The 20288-nt window shown below is 39.6% G+C and overlaps 1 protein-coding gene across 1 annotated transcript in view; it reads right to left on the bottom strand.

The window, feature by feature from the left end:
• The window catches only part of LOC137276909 (limbic system-associated membrane protein-like), a 41498-nt gene extending 34297 nt beyond the window's left edge, over window positions 1-7201 (bottom strand). The window contains exon 1 of the mRNA XM_067808558.1: window positions 6772-7201. Within this exon, the coding sequence (XP_067664659.1) occupies window positions 6772-6847 (76 nt within the window). The 5' untranslated portion in view covers window positions 6848-7201. The remainder of the gene's footprint in view (window positions 1-6771) is intronic.
• Window positions 7202-20288: the final 13087 nt, after the last annotated feature.

Genomic DNA, 20288 nt, shown 5'->3' with positions numbered 1-20288 from the left:
GGAAACTAACTGGATACAAGCTTAGTGTAACGACTGCAAATAATCGTTAATCGTTTAGTTGAGGTTGTCCACTGATTGGAATTCAGAATATTGCCTTGTTGCATTGCTAATCGAGTTTATGATTCAACTGAGTACGGAAGAAATGTGTGTGGATTCTGCTGTCCCTGACACAAGGATTAATAGCAATATTATTATCGTAATGAATGAAAATAAACAAATATTGTTAAAACGTAATCTATACCGAAGGACATACCATTTAATGTAATGCAGTAAGTCAGGATTTGTGAAGTTAAGTTAATCTCACTTTCGTTTGGGTGGGAATTAGGTTGACATTCACTGTCGTCAGACTAGTTAAGGGATGAAGATAAAACCTAACCACACGTAAGTGTAAAGAAAGAAACTAAGCTTGACATCATTTTATGATATAAAGGACATGAAAACTGATGTTGTGATATAAAGGAATTACGTTTAATACCATATTTGAAGTTATGTTTCAAAGAGCGCTGTGAACAGTATTTCAACATGAAAGGGCCCCCATGCGTTACTGTTGTGTGGACATGCCACATGTGTGTGAGCGTGGTACATCAAGTGTTGAATAATGAGTTGTACATATGTGTGTGCGTGGTACATCAACTTGTTGAATGAGTGCCACATGTGTGTGCGTGAAATATCAAGTGTTGAATGATGAGTGCCACATATGTGTGGCCGTGATACATCAAGTGTTGAATGATGAGTTGTACATATATGTGTGCGTACATATATGTACATGAAGTGTTGAATGATGAATAATACATACGAATGTGTGTGGTACATCAACTGTGCCATGCATGAATGTGTGGGGTTCCCAAAGTGTTGAATTATGAAGGAACGTATGTGTATGCGTGGTACATCAAGTGTTGACAGATGAGTGTCAAATGTGAGCGTGTGTGGTACATCAAGTGTTGAATGATCGGTGCCACGTGTGTGTGTGTGTGTGTGTGTGTGTGTGTGTGTGTGTGTGTGTGTGTGCGTACGTGATACACCAAGTGTTGAATGATCAGTGTCACGTATGGATGTGCGTGGTACAAGTGTTGAAAGATCAGTGCCACGTGTGTGCTTGAGTGGTACATCAACTGTTGATTGATCAGTGCCACGTGTGTGTGTGTGTGGTACTTCAAGCGTTGAATGATGAGTACCAGGTATGAATGTGTGTCGTACATCAACTATGGAATGACTAGTGCCACATGTGTGTGTGGTACATCAAGTGTATATGATGAGAGCCATATATGTGTGTGTACATATGAATGTATGTGACACATGAAGTGTTGAATGGTGTAGCTCATGTGTGATGTATGTAGCTCATGTGTGATGTGTGTAGCTCATGTGTGATTTGTGTAGCTCATGTATGATGTGTGTAGCTCATGTGTGATGTGTGTAGCTCATGTGTGATGTATGTAGCTCATGTGTGATATGTGTAGCTCATGTGTGATGTGAGTAGCTCATGTGTGATGCACCTGCAAAACTGTTGAATGATGAGTGGCACATATAAAAATAAGTAGTGTAACGACAGTTTAATGAGGACAATTATGTATGAAAACCCGTACTTCATATGAATAGGTACTGTATCGGATGTTAAATGGTGAAAAGCACATTTTTTTACATTTGTAGTACATCTACGAACGAACGTAATAAAAGAGCATCTCATACATCAAATCATTCGCTTTGTTCCCGAACTAATTTGTCACACATATGTAACACGTAGCACTGTGAATATGGATATTGTACGTACATGTCTAAAGAGATTCAATAAATCAAGCCGCACAAGTGTTACATTATCAGTTTGAACTCGTATCTGAACGCCAGTATTTGCTAATGAATATCAGATAACATTTGTAGAGGCAAGCCTTTGAGATCTGTGGTCAATGAATATTGATCCTGATTGTGTAGCTTTGCGCCACTGTGGTCAGTCTAACAGCAAGAGCAATCTGATATCTTAATCAGTTTCATTGACTAAAATGACTAAAGGATACACTGAGTCTTACAATCTTTACATGGTATACAATACTTCATTACCAGTATTGATTCTTCAGAAAGATTACTCTATCACCCATTACCATACTTTGCTATGAATCTATGCCTTCCTTGATAACTTGTTTATTTTATGTCCCGAGTGACTTCATGTCACAATCCTGCTGTATCTCCATACTGAAAACTTAACATTTCAAAGTTAAAGGGTCAAAATTAGTTTCTTATTGAGGTATTATTTTGTATAATGGCAGCATAAAAAATGTTGCATCTATTGTGTCATCAAGAACAGGTTTAGATACTTCATCATCTATAGAGACACAAAGTATTGCTAAACAGAATTCTTTAAGTGATATCTATTGGTTGACGTAAGAGAAAATATCGTTTCCTAAAATCCGCTGATTGTATGTCAGGAATGCCAAACTCATTGTGTCAACACAAGGCCAATGCTCAGAAATGCTTCTGATTTTACAGAAGAGGTAAACCTTTACGACCAACATTTTAAGTTTTTCCGTCGTGTCTGAAATATGCACATGAAACAAATGAACTTTGAGAACATGACATATTTTCAAAAATGTACTCAAAACGTCCCTACGTTCGAAAGTCTCTATACCTTCATTGCAAATTGCAAACTACTAGGACAGTTGGATAGGCAGAGCACAAACTAGATCTACTGCTTGAACTCATGATTGATAACTTGATAACACTGTGTCTGAGTATGTAAAGACAACCGACAACATCTAGAGGCTACATAAGAGACACCAGAAGAGAGATCATAAGAGACACCAGAAGAGAGATCAACTGAAAAGGTCCAATATGAGTGGTGTGCAACAATCGTGCAATCTGAACGCTCTTCTCTCGAATGACACTAACTCTATGGCTCCTTTAATAGAATGCTCTTCGTGAGCACGTCGGCCTTGACAGTCAAACAACACGGTCGATATGATCTTAGATTTGGCGTTGATGTTTTTCTTTGTTATGTTTTACAAGACCTTCCCGAGTTTTCCAGCAAAGAACATGATGCAACAGTTCCTGAATTAGAGGGGAAAGCCCGATTTATTTTAACCAGATATATTGTTTCTGTCACATTCATAGAAATATTATGTGAAGAAAACAACTATCGATGTATTTATATGGATGAATAATGGATAAGTAAAATGCCCTGTAAATCCTGAACGTATATCCCGACATAATCGGTGGGTATAATTAGCGTCAGTGTTGGTATAATCCTCTATGGCAAATGTTTACATTCATAAGAATAAAGCTGAAGTACTGATGCAAATTGTCGTATTCAGCGGAATCACAGTGTGGAAGCAGTAAATCTAATTCTTTCACCTCAGGGAAATCAAACAACGCAGCATAAATATTCACATGCCCTCCGTAGAAACCCGTCTGCTTTTGAATATAACTTGAGAGAATCGGGAATGTTGAAACATCAATTTTCATCACTGCTAGCGACGAAAGTCATGGTTGAGATTAGAAATGGTGACAGAAAATGTGTGTGAATTCCCTTGGCACCCTTCTTTCGGTGCAAATGTTGTTTGTTGTAGACAGCAAAGTTCTAAACCGTTTATGTTATAAACCATATCTAACTGCCATTCTTTCTAATTATGATTCTGCAAAATAAATAAAATACTGAAATACTATATACAGTATGGTTCAAAATTATTGAGAATAGCTAAAGCATTTCATATTATTAAACGAGAACAAATCAGATAAAATTGAATGTATTGTGAAAGTGAACTGACCTTTTCATGTTGTGTAGGTAACAATTTAATATTTTATCAAGTCTCCTTGAGCTTCACGGCACAGTCTAAGACGGGTAGGCATACTTCCTATCAGAGAGGTTAGTGTCTCGTGAGTTATGCTGTCCCAGTATCGGACCACTTCTCTCTTCATGTCTTCAATTTTTGTCAACCCCTTTTGATTCACACATTCCTTCATCATCCCCCAAATGTTCTCAATGGGATTTAAGTCAGGACTATATGCAGGAAATGGTAATGCAGTCACATTTTTCTCCTGAAACCACTGCTTGGCATGTTTTGCGGTGTGTTTAGGATCATTATCTTGCTGCAAAATCCAGTCATTTCCATAAAACACATGTGCACTTGGAAGGAGAAAATTATCTAATATGTTAGTGTAGCGTTGACTTGTCAGATTTCCCTCAAACACACACAGCGGGGTCGTTCCTAATAAGGATATCCCTCCCCATACATGAAACTTTGGGCTGTATTTAGGTCGTCGATACAACGGTGCTGACGCAGACTTTGTCCATATTTTCACATTATTGGGATATACCCATATTGAGCTTTCATCAGTAAAAATCACATTTTCCCAGTCAAAGTTTTCATATGCCAAACACCACTCAACATGCCTGTCTTTATGTTCTTGTTTCATGAGAGGAGAAGGAATTCCAGTCTTTTTCTCCCATCCAAGATCAATCAAATTTCTTCTAACTGTAGATTTTGATACAACTGTTGATCCCCTATCTATCATTTCATACCTGATGTTGGAGATGCTTGCCCTTTGCTTTTTAGTCGCTAAAATTCCCAGCCGGACGCGATCTGAGAAGTCCAATTTTCTGGGTCTCCCTGCTCCTTTCTGGTGCCCAAAATCCTTTCCCTCTTTAAAAGTCTTCCTAATCCTATACACAGTAGAAAGAGGAGTTCCTGTTCTCCCTACCAATGTATTTACATCATCAATTCCTTGATTACACAACTCAAAAATCAACCTTCTTTTATCTTCAGCAGACATTGTTGACAGTACTGAGGAAAATGACGTCTGCTACAAATTCAGGGGAGGTAACTCTAATTGTACTATACTCAGTAGGCCAAGATGAGTTACCTCCCTTATACCATTACTTAGTTTTAAGTATCAGTGAATCAGTTGAGGTGTTAGGATAGCTCAAAGTAAGAAGAAAAATTCTCAATAATTATGAACCAGACTATATGTCGTGCTTTGATCAGTTAGTCTGACCAAAGAACATTTACTGTTATGGACATCATTTTGTATAATTAACCATTTTCCGTTATATGTTGATAGTATACACAGAAATATGAAGCAAATATGTATAATTCAAATTAATTATTTTTAGATTGTGCATCAATTATTTACCATGTCTTCAGATGCCCTTTTCTTTCAAAAAGAGTTCAGTTAGAAAACAAATATCCATGTCACATAGGTAACTTCAAAATTTCCTTATCAAACCTCACTAAAGCTAATAATTATTCCCCACGTTAAAAATGTTTCTGAATGTTTCAAAATCAATAATGACGTTGACGCTGGCACAGTATACACTTCATATCATTGTGTTCATCCATGACTGAATATGATTCAAAACTGCTGTTGCAAGGAACAGAATATGTCTTTCACACCTAAAGGAGCAAACACTATATCGAAAGTTATTATTACATCATTTCTATTATCATAAAGTAGGATGTACCGAAGACACCGCATTCTCTGCAAACAAGATATACAGTGTTTGGGTGGTAGCACATTGATGATGTGTGTTGTCGCGTGGTCAAGTCGTCAACAAAAATAAACCTTTGTGAAGGTGAAGTTGACATTGAAACGGCTGAATAAGAATGTTGAATAAGCATGTCATTAAGGAGGTCTTCCCACTGGCATAAGTTTCAGAGGAAACCCTCGTTTTGACATCTTTAACATCATCGATTTGTTTCATGAAAATGTCACATATCTACGATAGAGTACATTAGAGTATTTTTCATAATATATATATATATATATATATATATATATATATATATATATATATATATATATATATATATATATATATATATATATATATATATATATATATATATATGCATATTCTAAATGAATGTTAATGTTGTACGTTGAGATACCAACGTCATCATGCATAGCCAGTCTTACTTAATAGATAAGACGGCACATTATGTTGGCTTGCAGTAATAAATACCAATTACGATATTGCGGGACAGCTGACATTTCGTCCATGGAAGGATGATTAGCGTACACATGATTTTGCTAATCACCGAATCTGGCTTCGTTCAGTGGGATGTGTTCAGTGTAACACATATGCTGATGATGGCATGTTCTGTTCTGTGGTGCCGACTGTGATAAGCTTACGTCACCCATACATTTCATGAATACCACAACCGTTATTATAATCTCTTCATAAACATGTACGGTTTGTTTTCAGGTTTTTTACTATGAGTTTTTTGTCAAAAAAGAGCTATATATCCATTGTGGAATTATGCTAATTTAAAGATCCTGTACCAGAAACTGAGACAAACATGTATCACAGATTACTTTGATATTAATCATTATAATTATATAGATATATTTAGCAAAAATGACATAAGATACAGATATTACGCTGTCACGGTTAACATATTTCAAACGTGCATCTGTAAATTAAAACAAAAATGCATGATATCGTACTGATGAAAGAGATTAATAGACGATATATAAACATATTATAATTTGTTGGGTGTGTGACGTGAACTATAAAATATCTAGTGGCGAACTGTCGAAAAAAACTAGCCTGGACCAGAGAACCCAGTGATTGATACCATGAACATCGATCTGGGCATTTGGGATACGATGGAATGCATCAACCAGGGATTGTTGTCATTGTTCATTGCGGATGAGATAATTTTATAGGATTGGATATTACTGCTTGATTAAGGCCAATTTACAGCTTCATAATTTGTCTTTATACCTCATAGTAACAAGCTACAAAAACACATTAAAAAACGAAACTTTTTTCGTGAAACTTACCAAATTCGAAAGCCACACACACGGCGAGAAGAAGTTCTATGTCTAGCATGGTTCTAAGTCCGACTGTATATTCCATCAGAGAGCAAAGTCGAAATCAACACATCACTTCAGCTACTCCAACACGTTGCGACATCACAGGGCCGTGCCCTCAATTCAGCACCACTGCACTTTGCGGAATCCCATCCCAACAACGATAACACAGTATTGTCAGCTTGAGATTCACACTTGCCGCCTTAGCGAGATTTAGCCAGATACCAATTACCATCCGCTGTGCGAGATGCTCTGTAAAACAATAGGGATCCTCAACTGAGATGTTGAGGCTCGCCCGTCATGACGCGTGCTGTCGCTTGAGGCACGTGCGAAGTGCGAGAGGAGCTGTTCCTAGGACCAAAGCTTGCCTACTGGTCCAGTCTCTCGTCAATCGCTGTATGATTGATCTGATGGCCCGACTGCCCTGCTATAATTGATACTTTGTTTGTCAGGTTTGCACCGCCCATTACCACTCGGTCTGTCGAGGGACGTAGACTATACCAAGGGGACACATAATTGAAAAGGCAATTAGGAAGCATTAGGTGTAGTCGCTTGGAAGAAATCAGGAAAAATGTGTAAATTTACGGATAGATACATGTCTGAACGCGCAATCGCTTTGTTCATTTGCTATGGAGGTTATATCATATGCGAGAGACAACAATGACAATTTCATGTGTGGTGCCAAATGTCCAAATGTCCAAATATAATGATATTTGCTCATCTGTGTACTAGTTCTCACTCTGGCCTGTACTCCAGTATCAATTTGGTTCATTTCCTGGTTGTCCGTGTGCACAGCGAGGGTGTTTCACTCTTGTTCCTGTCTTAACTGAAGGACACCAGGGAGTAAGTTCTGAAATAGATTCTTGGGATGTAAGTGAAGGGGAATGTGGATCACGCGACATGGATTAACCCCATGCATTCTGCATTGAGAACCTGGACTAGTTCAGCTGGACATCCTCTGCAATGACGTTGATATTCGAGAATATAATAGGTGAAACAACACAGTACACTGGAACGTTAATTAGATATATCCAATGCAACCAGACGTATCAGAAGAAAACGATAGTCTGTTTTCGAAGTTAATCTCAACCACATTTCATGTACGGTAGTTCATATGGTATGTTCTATTCTGTAACACACGTATGTTACACGAAAGGCAGCATCATTAAGCAAAATGAAACCCGAACGTCCCATCTTCACATTTTCCAACTTGTCAAATGAGAATTTTTCAAACAACATAAAGTACACGTTTTTAAATATGCAGAGGACATCTAATAAAACACCCACTTCGTCTCCGTACGTCAAAACGTAATAGAATTATATTGGGACGTCATGTGGCAAGACATTGTATATGTGTTTTACGTGGGAGGTGACGTGGCTTTCCGTGTAGCTTGTTCCACAGTTCTGATTTCCTATCACTCATACATTCCCGGGAGAAGCGCAGCCAATAATTGGAGAGGGTCGCGCGACATTGTATTATCTTCCAAGAAACGTAGCTGAGATGACTACATATATCATGCACTGTCGGCGAAAAAGGGAGAATTTTAGTACCTGCTGTTCTCTCTGTAGCAGTAGCCGGTATATAATGACTACACCTAATGATATTGTCTGGTGTTGTCATCAGAGTGGAGTACTCTGTAACTCATATCAATAGCTGTCTTTGTGCCGATGTGATGTACCCACACTAGGCTTGCTGTGCCTCTGAATATATATTATCAACGTAGCCGATATCCCACGTGGAGTGGTCATCTTGTAATACATGCTCAAATAAAAGATATTCTCTGGTTTATGAGCCTTTCTCAACTACGATCGCCACACTAATCTCTGTATCACTGGTGGATCTAGATGTGGGGTTTTAGGAAGCTCGACTGGCGGATCCAGATTGGGATTTCAGGAAGCTCGACTGGCGGATCCAGATTGGGGGTTCAGGGAGCTCGGCCCCTGGAAAATGCCAGTGGCTTGAACCCCTTGAACCCCCTCCTTTCAAAATTCCTGGATCTGCCCATGTGTACGCTTATGTTTGTTGTGGTGGACGACAGTTGTGTTGCACGCAACTATATGTGCTAAATGGACCTTTTATGATAATCAAATCAAAATAATATCCGTATTACGTTTCATGTCCTGGAAACTGATAGACTGACAAATGTGTTCTCAACTTTCCTGATTTCATTTCTATGAAACGCGATACGTGTTTGGTACATGTGTAAAATGATGGAACACGATGAACTTTCTACTTAACACTTCAACGTATAGTGACCTATTAGGAATGATGCTCGCGTTGGTGTAAACAATGCAGACTGACGGCATCCGTCTGATAATCATGTCATTCCATCATCTTTCTTTTCACCCTCAGATCGATACCCAGGGAGCAGAAAGTAACATACACAGGCACTATGCATCCCGACTGAGAATTACCCTAGTAGATACTTAGAGGATCTGTTTTATGAGTCGAAGCTCGATAACCCCTGTATATACCATGCCCCGGTGATCATGCTTCAAAATATGTCATATGTTGCAAATTAAAGAGTTACTTCCCTTTGATCACGTTCATTGTATTAACTAATTCTTATGAGCATATGCATCAGCAGCGCACAGCGCAGCGCAACATCACTGACTTTAAAGATGAACTTGAAAGTAACTAGTGAATAGAAGTGTGTTATTGATCGCCTGAATACCACAGAGAGTTTCTTATAAACAAATCTGTTTACACAAATTTTACTACAGCCTCCGTTTAGAACGAAGTCAGTTACACAGCAGGTTGGACAACGTTGCCATGTAATCGAACCGTTTTTTACACCTGGTATAATTGTCTCTCTGATTTAAGATCCGTTGATGTCCAATTATTCCACTGTACTGGGAAAAACTGTTACAAGTTTCGTGCTGCCTTAATGCGATTGTAATGATATGTAGTTAACTCATCAAGGCTTTGAAGTGTGTCACATTGTGCCTGGGGAATCAACACGGTTTGATATGTTAATGTATTGGAAGGTTATGGTTAATAGGTCACTATGTCCCTCTTGAAGGTGTACAGCCTGAAGGCCGCACGAAGTGGGCACGTTAAGACATTTCTGTTGGGGACATCTTTCTGTAGGCGTGGAGAAGCGTAGAAGTATCGCTGTAGATTCCCACACAGATGTATATATACACGGAAGAGAGCATAACTAAAGAGTGATGTAAATGTCATGGAATTGGAAATGTCAAAATAAAATCTTTGTCATTTGTCTGATCGATGTTTCATAGTAGTTTTACAAAACTCATATATGGTACCGGGGGACGTAGGAAACACATCTGAAGGAGGGCTGTTCATGCGAGACAGTGTTTGAAAACAGCCAGTAGATTTTGTTCAAAGTGTGAACCAAAATGAACATGTTTGCGAGGAGCAGACATTGATTTTCAGCCGTGGGTTTGATCAAGCTTTGTTTACAGGCAAGCAAAATGTTTTCAATAGCTCAACAAATATTATACGATGAATACATTTAATCAAAACATGTGTGCGGATGTCATGCTCCCAAACAAACACGCAGACATCCAGATTAACATGATATGTACGTGCAAATTGTAACTCAAGACCCACAGGACAATGAGATGATTTATAGAATATGCTTTAAAATAGATGATCGTTTATTTGAGAATAAGTGTGTCTTTTAAATTTTTTTGGAGGCACAATTTTTGTCCCACATAATAAATCATTCTTACTATACACTGATATTGTCTGCTGTGCGTGTGCAACTGGACCCCCATGGAGTAGAACCATGCAGGGAGGAGTACTAGTCATCTCCAGCAACGTGCTCCTGCATGAGCAGAACGAAGTACCTTGGTTATTGGTCCTTCTTACTTAGGCTTTTCCATGTTTGCACTTGTCTGTTGCAGATCCACCTAAATAGGTTTATAGTCATCCTAGAAAAACAACTGTCGTTATTCCCAGTATTTCATGATTTGATGTCTTCCAACTCAGGAATTTAGAAAGCCATCATTTGTTACAGGAACTAGAAGTTCTTTCGTTTGAAGCCCGGTTTGTTCAGCGACTGATTGACGCTCCAGTAGTGACAGAACACAGTAGAGGGTGCTTCCAATAGAAAGAGAGAAGAAACAGGCACACGTGCACGTCGGCATTCCAAGTGTTAAGAGGACCGACATTGGTGGAAACATTAAGGAGTCCAGAATGAAGATGGCAAGACGTTTTGTTCTCTGTGTCAAAAGGTGAGAGTGAAAGAGACAAATGGATCTAAGGTATGTCATACGGAGGAATATGAGATTCTTTGGTGCATCAACATGCAATTTCACTAGAGACGGACGAAGCAGTTTCAATGAATAATTCCGTCAGACACTTCACAGGACAAGAGAAAGCCATCCTAGTAAAGCCATGGAAAGTTCTGTATCTTCCTTTTCAATATACCTTGCCTCATACCACACTCTGTGGACAATTTATTGATTTCAGCGCGTAGCTCCCAGCGTTGCCCACCATCACCGAGGTTGGGATGCATCTCGATCACAAGGATCGTAGCAAGTCTGCCATGTCATGCCACTTTTGCAACGAGCGTGCCCCAGTTAAAATGTCCGCCACCCTGCGTCTGCGGATTCTGATGGACACACTATTGATGAACGTAAACCCTGCATATGTATTCAATCATGTACCTACGACTGATTTGACTTAAATTATATTTTTATCATGACGCAATGTACTCATGTAATTTAACTGAATCCAGTAAGTGCTCTCCCAGGGTGGTTATAATTTCTGTGGAAAGTGGAATAAGCGACTTAATTACCACATTTCAACTTGAGCTAACATCTTAAGACAAAACGGAAACGACTCGGAGAAAATAATTCCGGTCCCCGAGCGTGCAGGTTCGGTTGTTTCCTCCGATTAGATGGTGGTCCACCTGTGAATGTCTGGCTAATACAACCTTCAATTATCTCCCTTGATTGAACAGTTGATCATCCCCAGTGCATCAAAGATACCTAATCTCAGTCATTGTTGATAACCAGCGTTACTGTCTATCATTGTATACCACACATATTTGTAAATAATAGTACTGAGTGTAGAATCTTCACGTCAGTACAACACCATTATAAAACATTACGAATAATTCACATCTCCTTTTGTTCGTTCATTATTTGAAAAGTGAGTGAGTTTAGGTTTGGGCCGCTTTTAGCAATATTCACGGCTGGTAACACCAGAATTTCAAATCACACACAGCACCTATGTGTGGAATCGAGTCCGGGTCTTCGGCGTGACGAGCGAACGGCTTAACCACTAATTTACCCAACCGACCCTATTGTTTAATGTTACTTTGGAAATACCTACAAAGGTATATGTTAATATCCCAATCTTGTTGAGATAACATAGTTGTTGATACTAAAAGCAAATTCATAAACTATCGATACGCCATCAAGCACGTGCGACCCCCTGACCCTGTCATGTACGACAGTCACCCAACAGTAACAACCAGCACCTGCTGCGTATACTGGGCCAGATACCTGAGAAGTCAGGGAATGAAGAGGATGTCCCGGAGAAGCAAGAAACAGGCCTGTAGATAAGCGAGTTCTAGTTTAACAAACTAATGACTGATAGTATGAGATCAAGTATATCAGCCAAGCAACGCATGGAAAACCCGGTACTCACTTTTGTCGGACATGTAAGCACCACCGTAATTGCGTTAGGCCCTTAACGGCGTTCTGATGTATACAGATACAAATACATGCATGACTCCCACATTCAAACATCGAATTCTCAAAAGTGAGCATGAAACAGCAAAACAGTGTCCTTCAACAAAGTCTTTACAAAAGTCGTGACCAAATGCTTCTTGTTCTTCTTATCTTTATGTTTTACAGATTAGAAATGAAATGCAGCAGAGAGGGTTTGGGTGATCCTGGCACAGTCAGGCTGGTAAAGCTCATCATCAGCTCAGGGCCCTCGCCCCCTCTACACGCAGCCCAGACAGCGAATGGGACTTCTCCCAGGAAACACTGCCTAGTCGAACCCACCAAGAACTTTGCGGAGAATATGGAGGCTCCCCAACACTGCAGCCTTCTGCATTACCCAGATTGTCAGAAGGGCTGTGCTCCCGGTGGAGAACCCGGGCACTCTCCTGATCTGCGCCAAGAGATCAGGAGGTACCAAACCAAGGGCACCGAGAACAATGGGGAGCCTGACGACAGTGTACTTGGGATGCAAGCGAGACATTTCAAAAGCGAGGTCCGCATATTTATCATGCTTTTCCTGAATCTTGCCAATCACATTATTATTATTATTATTATTACTTGTCGTAACACCCGATACCTACAATTTGCATCTCCACAGAAAATGGGGCAAAATTAAGTTACATTCCTGTTTTCGAAATCTGAAATTTCACCGATGGCGTTCAACATTCCTCGTCTTCATTCCATCATTATCCGGTCAGCACTTTGAGCTTTCAAGCCTCGGGCGTCTTCCATGTTTGTTTCATGTTTCCCTGAAGTTGCTGCCTGGATACCGGGGAAACCCTAGAAGTGACGACTTGAGTCTGGTTACACTATCGCATGACGCACTCTGCCGTCTAATTTGAGTACTATTACATCTAGTGGTACAGGATACATGACCTTGTTTTGATACATTTGCCCGGAACCAGCGTTCAGAAAAAAGTCAGTCATGCAGTCATTTAAATATAAAACCGTACCATGTAATCACAACGCCCTTAACGCATTGTGGATATTTGCTGTGCATTCGGAATGTTTCGACAGTGCGGCCGTGGCAGTGCAGCCACATCACTCGTTGGATGCATCTTCAAAATATCATCAAAATATGTTGTTACGTCCTCAGTGATGACGTCATACTTCAACTAAGGAGGATGAACTGATAACAATAACAGTGTTAATATTTCAATCGGTACCTGTTCATTGTAAAGATTTCCTTTTGCAACATGTATCGTGTCAGTAAGTGATTTGGGGTTTTCGTCTTTTGTGGCACCATTCCACCAATATCACGACGGGGGACAGTAGAAATGGGTATCATACATTGTACTGATGTGGGGAATCGAACCCGGGTCTTTGTCGTGACGAGCGAACGCTTTTAACCACTGGTCTACCCTACCGCACAAATAACGTGTGGCAGAACGAATAAAGAGTAGCATGGTTACAAAGGCACGGAATGAAACTAAACGATGTAATCAGTTGTGTTCTGTTGACCATTAACGTTACAGATGGTGAATTGTGTGTTCAGCGAACCTTGTGTACCTACGAGTAACATGCAGTGTTTACTTGCGACAAGACACACAGATACAAATAAATCAATACATACCATAGTTCCCATCTGTCGCTTTGGCCATTATTAGTGATCATATTCCCTGATCATGGAAAGTTGGGTAATTGATTGCAGTATGTGCTGTTCTTTGTGGTCAGCCTTGTAATGTACAATAGACTTGTTAAGTGAGTGTTATTTGCTGTGAAGGTAATTTATTGAATATGATCAATATGTGAGGCGGCCTGTGCTTTACAAATCGTGTTGTGGGTTCATTACACAGAGGCACTCTGGGATACTTCACCTTCAACAAGCGATCAATGCAATAACGCTGTATGTTGTGATGGGGAACTACATGACTTAAAACATTGTGTAGGGAGAGGTTAATAGATAAGGGGTGAAATTAATGAAAACCACAGCGTTACATTACCTTCAGTGCTGAGAATGTCGAAGTCTTTAAACTGCAACAACCGTTGCATGCCATGTGTCCGATTGTCCCATAACATTACTGCTGTGGGTGTTTTTTATATAAATCAAGGTCAGACTTCCATCTGCATAATCATTGTAGCACTATCCGATGTCAAAGAATTCCTTTGCATAGACTATTCGGTTTATCTATGGTAAATCAGCTCTGAAATACCTCAAAGGCCCATCCTGTGATATAACGAACGAGCGATATCCTGCGCGTCGCGTAAAATACTTCGATTATTCCCGTACGTTTGACGCATTAAAGCAGTGATGATGGGATTATGGTAAAGTGACTATTTGAAGCAAGATAAATGAGTGAAGATAAGAGTGTCATATGCCTTTATCCCTCTGAGCAAAGGGTATAGATAACTACGTTAGGATAATTCTACAGTGGCACCTCATTGAGAGTGGAATGGATAAGAGCCTAACAGAAGACGAGATGGTCGGGATGTGCATCTGCTGAAAGACATACCGTGCAGCAAGAGAAGGATGTGTTATTCTTGTGTTAAAACATTGAAGAGGGTGTTATATGTTCTTTTCATCATTTGCTATAAACCTGGGGCATCTTGCTAATAATGTGTGGTTTATCTATTCCAGTGACGGGTTCTCATGTCAGCTACTCTTAAGGGATAACTCCAACTAAACGTTTAACTGTGACTATCTGTCTGAGGTCATTCTCTGGAAATTCTTTCATTATATATGGACAGTGTAATACCTGCATACCTCGTGACTGAGTGAATCATGAGTGCGTTGCTGTTGCATGTGTTTTACGTCGCCTTCAGCAATATTCCCGCAATATGACGGCGGGGGACACTAGTAATGGGCTTCACACTTTGTACCTATGTGGGGAATCGAACCTGTGTCTTCGGAGTGCATTGAGACTAGTGCACAGACTAACCCCCCCCCCCCCCCCCCCCCCCCCCACCCCCCACCCCCTTCTTCGTGATCCTTGATGTGTATTAACCTGTGAAGGTCCGGGGTAGAATAGGCCTTCAGTAACCCATGCTTGCCGTAAAAGCCGACTGTGCATGTCGTAAGAGCCGACTAACGGGATCGCGTGGTCAGGCTCGCTGACTTGGTTGACACATGTCATCGGTTCCCAGTTGTGTAGATCGATGCTCATGTTGTTGATCACTGGATTGTCTGGTCCAGACACGATTATTTACAAACCGCCGCCATATAGCCGGAATATTGCTGAGTGTTAAAGCTAAACTCACTCACTCACTCACTTGATGTGTATTCTGTGGCTATCTGACTGCTAATGTAGTCCTGTCTGTTTGTCCATCTACACAGAACACTGACCTGATGCTTTACACGTTTAACGGTGTGCATGAGTTGGCTAGGGAGAAATATGTCAATGTATATTTATTAGCAGCTGATCTCCATATAGACAGCTCTGCTTTATAGTAGTGGTCAAGCTGGACTGTTGTTATCTGAAATAACATCGTTTAGATGCCATCCACTCACGCCCTGTCTAACACAATCACAAGTCATAACCAACGCCATACACTGAGTTTACAAAGCATTTACACAACAGAATATCTATCCTTTTGAATGACTTAGGAACGCGGATAACCGATTTCTGCATGATATAAAAGTATATTTCACTTCTAGTTTTCTCGCATATACTCCAACATCAGCATGTGATAAGAAAGTGAAATGATATACTGTACTTGCAGTGCGTTTCCATCTCATTTTCTTCACTATGTTTTGAGCAAACAGCATTTGAGCTCGAAAGGTTATCTTTAAATCTATCCGTAATATTAATTTGGCTCTAGATGTAAGTCTTTGGTGATAGCGACTGGACTGGAAAAAGTGGCATTTGTGGACTAGTGTCTGTATCTGTTTTCGATCTGCTTTAAGGCTCTCAAAATAACAGCCTTGGGGCCAATTGTGGCGTTTCTCCTGCAGTGATGATCAGATTGTGTATACGCTCAGTCATGTTTTGTTCATGTTGGTGTACGTTATTCGCAGGCACCGAGGTATGACAGACACCGAGAAGGTGTAGTTCAGTTACCGTAGATCTTTAGCCAGTACCATAGTCATAGTTCAGGAGAATAATGCGGGTCTTACATGGTTTAGATCTACTTCGAGCATTAAAACATCCTTCATTAATGGTGACGTGAATGATAAGACTCCGTTGACTCCAAAACCAAAAACACTTAGTAGATGAAGCCAAATGTGAGGTAGTCTATCTCTGCAATAGTTGCATCTGTTTCAAACGTGAACACATGCAATATTGTACAATAAAGACAATAGAACGCGGTGAAAACGTTGACCACTTCAAGTGCAAAGCAACAAACAAAACATGACTACAAGAAACAAGCTTGCTGGTAATACCAACGGAACAGCTTCACGTGTGGCTGCATACTGACATTACATCGACCATACGTGAGTCTGAAGGACAACTGTTTGTAGTGATTGAGTGAGTATGGTTTTACGCCGCTTTTAGCATATTCCAACAATGTCAGGGCAAGGGACACCAGGAACGGGTTTCACACATTGTACCCTTATAAAGAATCGAACCCGAGTCCTCAAGAGTGAACCACCTGGTAACCCCATCGGCCTATTTGTCTTGTACCTTAGAGTGTGGTTAGTGAAAATATACTCCACCATGGTTGTTATTTTGATTTACCGAACCTACACAGATTAAATTTTGTATTTTTTGTTTTTTCAAAGATGCGATATGTTGGTTCTTGATGACCTCGTACTACTCGCTCCTACGTGTAAACGCCCAAATAAGTCTCTGGGATAGACATAAAATTGCAGCTGTTTAAAACATCCTTGGAACCGTTTCTTTTCAAAGACACTTTAAAAACCATATCAACAGCAAAATAAGCAGACATTTCGAAACAGTCGCAATTCTCTCAATGAAGATCTCTCTCAAGACATCAGTCGTAGAAAATATTTAGTGATATCTTTATCATTCAGTAGGCTTCAAAGATGCCTGTTGATACTTCTTGTTAGACAAACCATATGCCATGGATGTCAGTTAATCACCTAAGGACTCAAACCTGTCATTTTCATTTGGCGGATCAATCAATCGTAGGTTACCTTCCATAGTGATATGATAAGAACGGCTCTCATCGGCCCTTCGATCTGACCCGATACCAATGGCATTACAGCGATAATATGGCTGATAACATAGATCAGAAAAACAGCTCTGAAAACAAAGGAAGAGACAGCCCCTCGTTGATTAATCGTCTTGTCATTCCATTGCCCGTATATACATTGAAACTATTAAGTCCTGAATAAAGCCATTCAACACACAATGATTACATTACAATAATCATGGATCGAGACTGACAGCATATTGTTTTGTTGTATCTGGGAGTAACAGCATCCAAGTAAAGATAGTTACCATCTCTTCGAATACTTTTCTTTTAATATGAAACATGACCATGCAGTTGATTGAAAAACGATATGTCTGTATTTTCGCTCGGCTTTTTTATGTTACATCTGGTGTTCTTGTTTTTCAGTCAATGTTTACATCTGGTGTTCTTGTTTTTCAGTCAATGTTACGTTTCATCTTCGCTCGTTAAATATATGTGTGTTTTAAGCAAGAATTTGATATTATTTATTTTATGTAGTATTGCAAGGGTTCGTTTTTAAGGCCAGACCCTTACTCACACAGAAGGAATTGCGCAACAATAATGTAGTTTATCCTATCCAAGACATGATGTCTCAGATATATTGTCATAAAGACATTGTGTAATAATCCAACTTTTGTTTAAATCTGGCCCGGAAAGGTTCTTGCAGTTACTTAGACGAAAACGTGCTTCCCTACTTCCAGCCTGAATCCACGCACCAATCAACACCGGAGACATCAACGCTATCACTAATAAAGGCAAAGGCAGTCCAGTCAGCTGAACCGGTTCGGTAAGACGGAAGTTCTGACTAGAATCCACTTCAAGTCAGACGATGATTCAAGGTCAGCTACATGCACATAAATTAAATAAATATACAGACATATTTATAAAATTCGATTTGGTGGAAATGGAAGCGCCAAAAATTACAGGATACTAGTGACGTCATCAGGCGTTTGTAAAATGGATCAGCATGCCATGGCCAACCATTCAGTATAAACAATTGTGTATGCCAGGTTTGTGTGAAAAACGTGTGTGTTTACTGCATACAGCAGAACATATCTTATAAATATTTGAAGAAATGAAGTTTGAAAAATGTAACATGATATTAAAGATTTCTATTGGCAAGTATTCAAATTTCTTAAACGAAAGCGACAACACTATTTTCAAAATCGTACATCTCAATTGACCGGATATGACTCTATCACACTCATGTGTTCATAGCTAACTATGAGTTTGTCACGGTGCCCTGTGCTCCCAGAAAGTGCTGCCAGACTAGTGGCCTCCATCATATGGACATGTACAATGTATCCATGTGGCGTAATAATCTAAGAAAGTTATAAAAGATGTCGCCTGTGTTATCTGAAAAACAAGACTACTGTCATGCCTAAGAAGGCAGTCACACGTCTAAATTCACATAGGGCTAAACGACAATAGACGCAAGAAAATCATCACAAAAGTGATATAGCCTAGCACACTTTTCCCAACGATTTCCACAATGTCAGGTAGAGGGTTCTTTTGCCTGATGTTCAAGGTTATCTAAACCAAGGAAAAGCTGTTTCTGTTTTAGGATGTTCTTGACGTGCTGTCAGAATGTTACTTGCTGAATGGTGGTTGATAGGTTTGACGAAAGATCGCCGTTGCTTTGTTACCGTTAGACGTAGAGATCATGTGTAATTTTCAAGACAAATAGCCTCTATATTGCTGCAGTCTGGAGGTCTGATATACACCGCTGTTATCGCCTGTTTAATGTATTGAAGGCTAGACTGTCTAGCTGAAAACCTTAATGAATTTTACAGTAATGTTTATGCGCCAATCCAGAGGTAGGCAACCTGAAAATACTGTGTGATGTTTTGAGTTACCGTCATTGTGTGATATATCACTTAGATATTCCACTTGGGTGCGATACATTTTAAATACTTATCTGTATTAACATCATGTCATGATAATTTTAATAGCAGAATGGATTTATTAGTTCTGATACAAAAAAATCCCTACCTGTGAATGAGTTTATGTGGCAGACACGCATTTGTTTAAACAATAAAAAAAGAAGGCCACAGATAACACATAATAACACATAAGTATGACACAGGTACTGGAACCAATGGGTCGTCTGTATTTAAACCTCGTTAAATAAACCCATGACTTGATAGAATCTTATAAGCAGGAATAATTGCACAATGTTTACTGTTTCTGTTTTGCGTTTCTGGTGAATGTTTTCCTTTTCGTTTGTCATTTTCTCTATTTCAATAATTTTTCATTGTTTTGTTTCCTTGCCATCAATATTCATTGTGGCCTTACGCAATACATGCAAAGATAAGTGAGACATGTGTAGAATAACTCATGGTCCGTGAGGAAAGCTGTTCTGTGACCTATGTTTCCAAGTAAATATCATCATTTCCGCATTCGTTTATTAGACCTGCAACTACAGGTACTGTTTATAGGGTCATTCTGTGCTTGTTCAGGTGGCGTCACCTCTGTGAACATGTTGTATGTATTAAAGAGATTTGGCTTTTCACAATATGTCGCCTACGGAGACAAGTTCAGTTTCATTTATGCCATCTAATGACACTAATAATACACATGTGTCTGTAGTTTAAATAAGTACACAACCTTATGTAGGACTAGATTTCCCATTAACACCAGACCAAATTAGAATTAATGCCACCAGTGTCAGTGCTTTTACTTCAGACTACTTTAGTCAGTGGCCTTCAGGC

Source organism: Haliotis asinina, chromosome 3 (genome assembly GCF_037392515.1).
Source record: "Haliotis asinina isolate JCU_RB_2024 chromosome 3, JCU_Hal_asi_v2, whole genome shotgun sequence".
Taxonomy (NCBI): Eukaryota; Metazoa; Mollusca; class Gastropoda; order Lepetellida; family Haliotidae; genus Haliotis; species Haliotis asinina.
The sequence above is the reverse complement of the archived record's forward strand: the minus strand, read 5'-3'. Positions and strand labels throughout refer to the sequence as shown.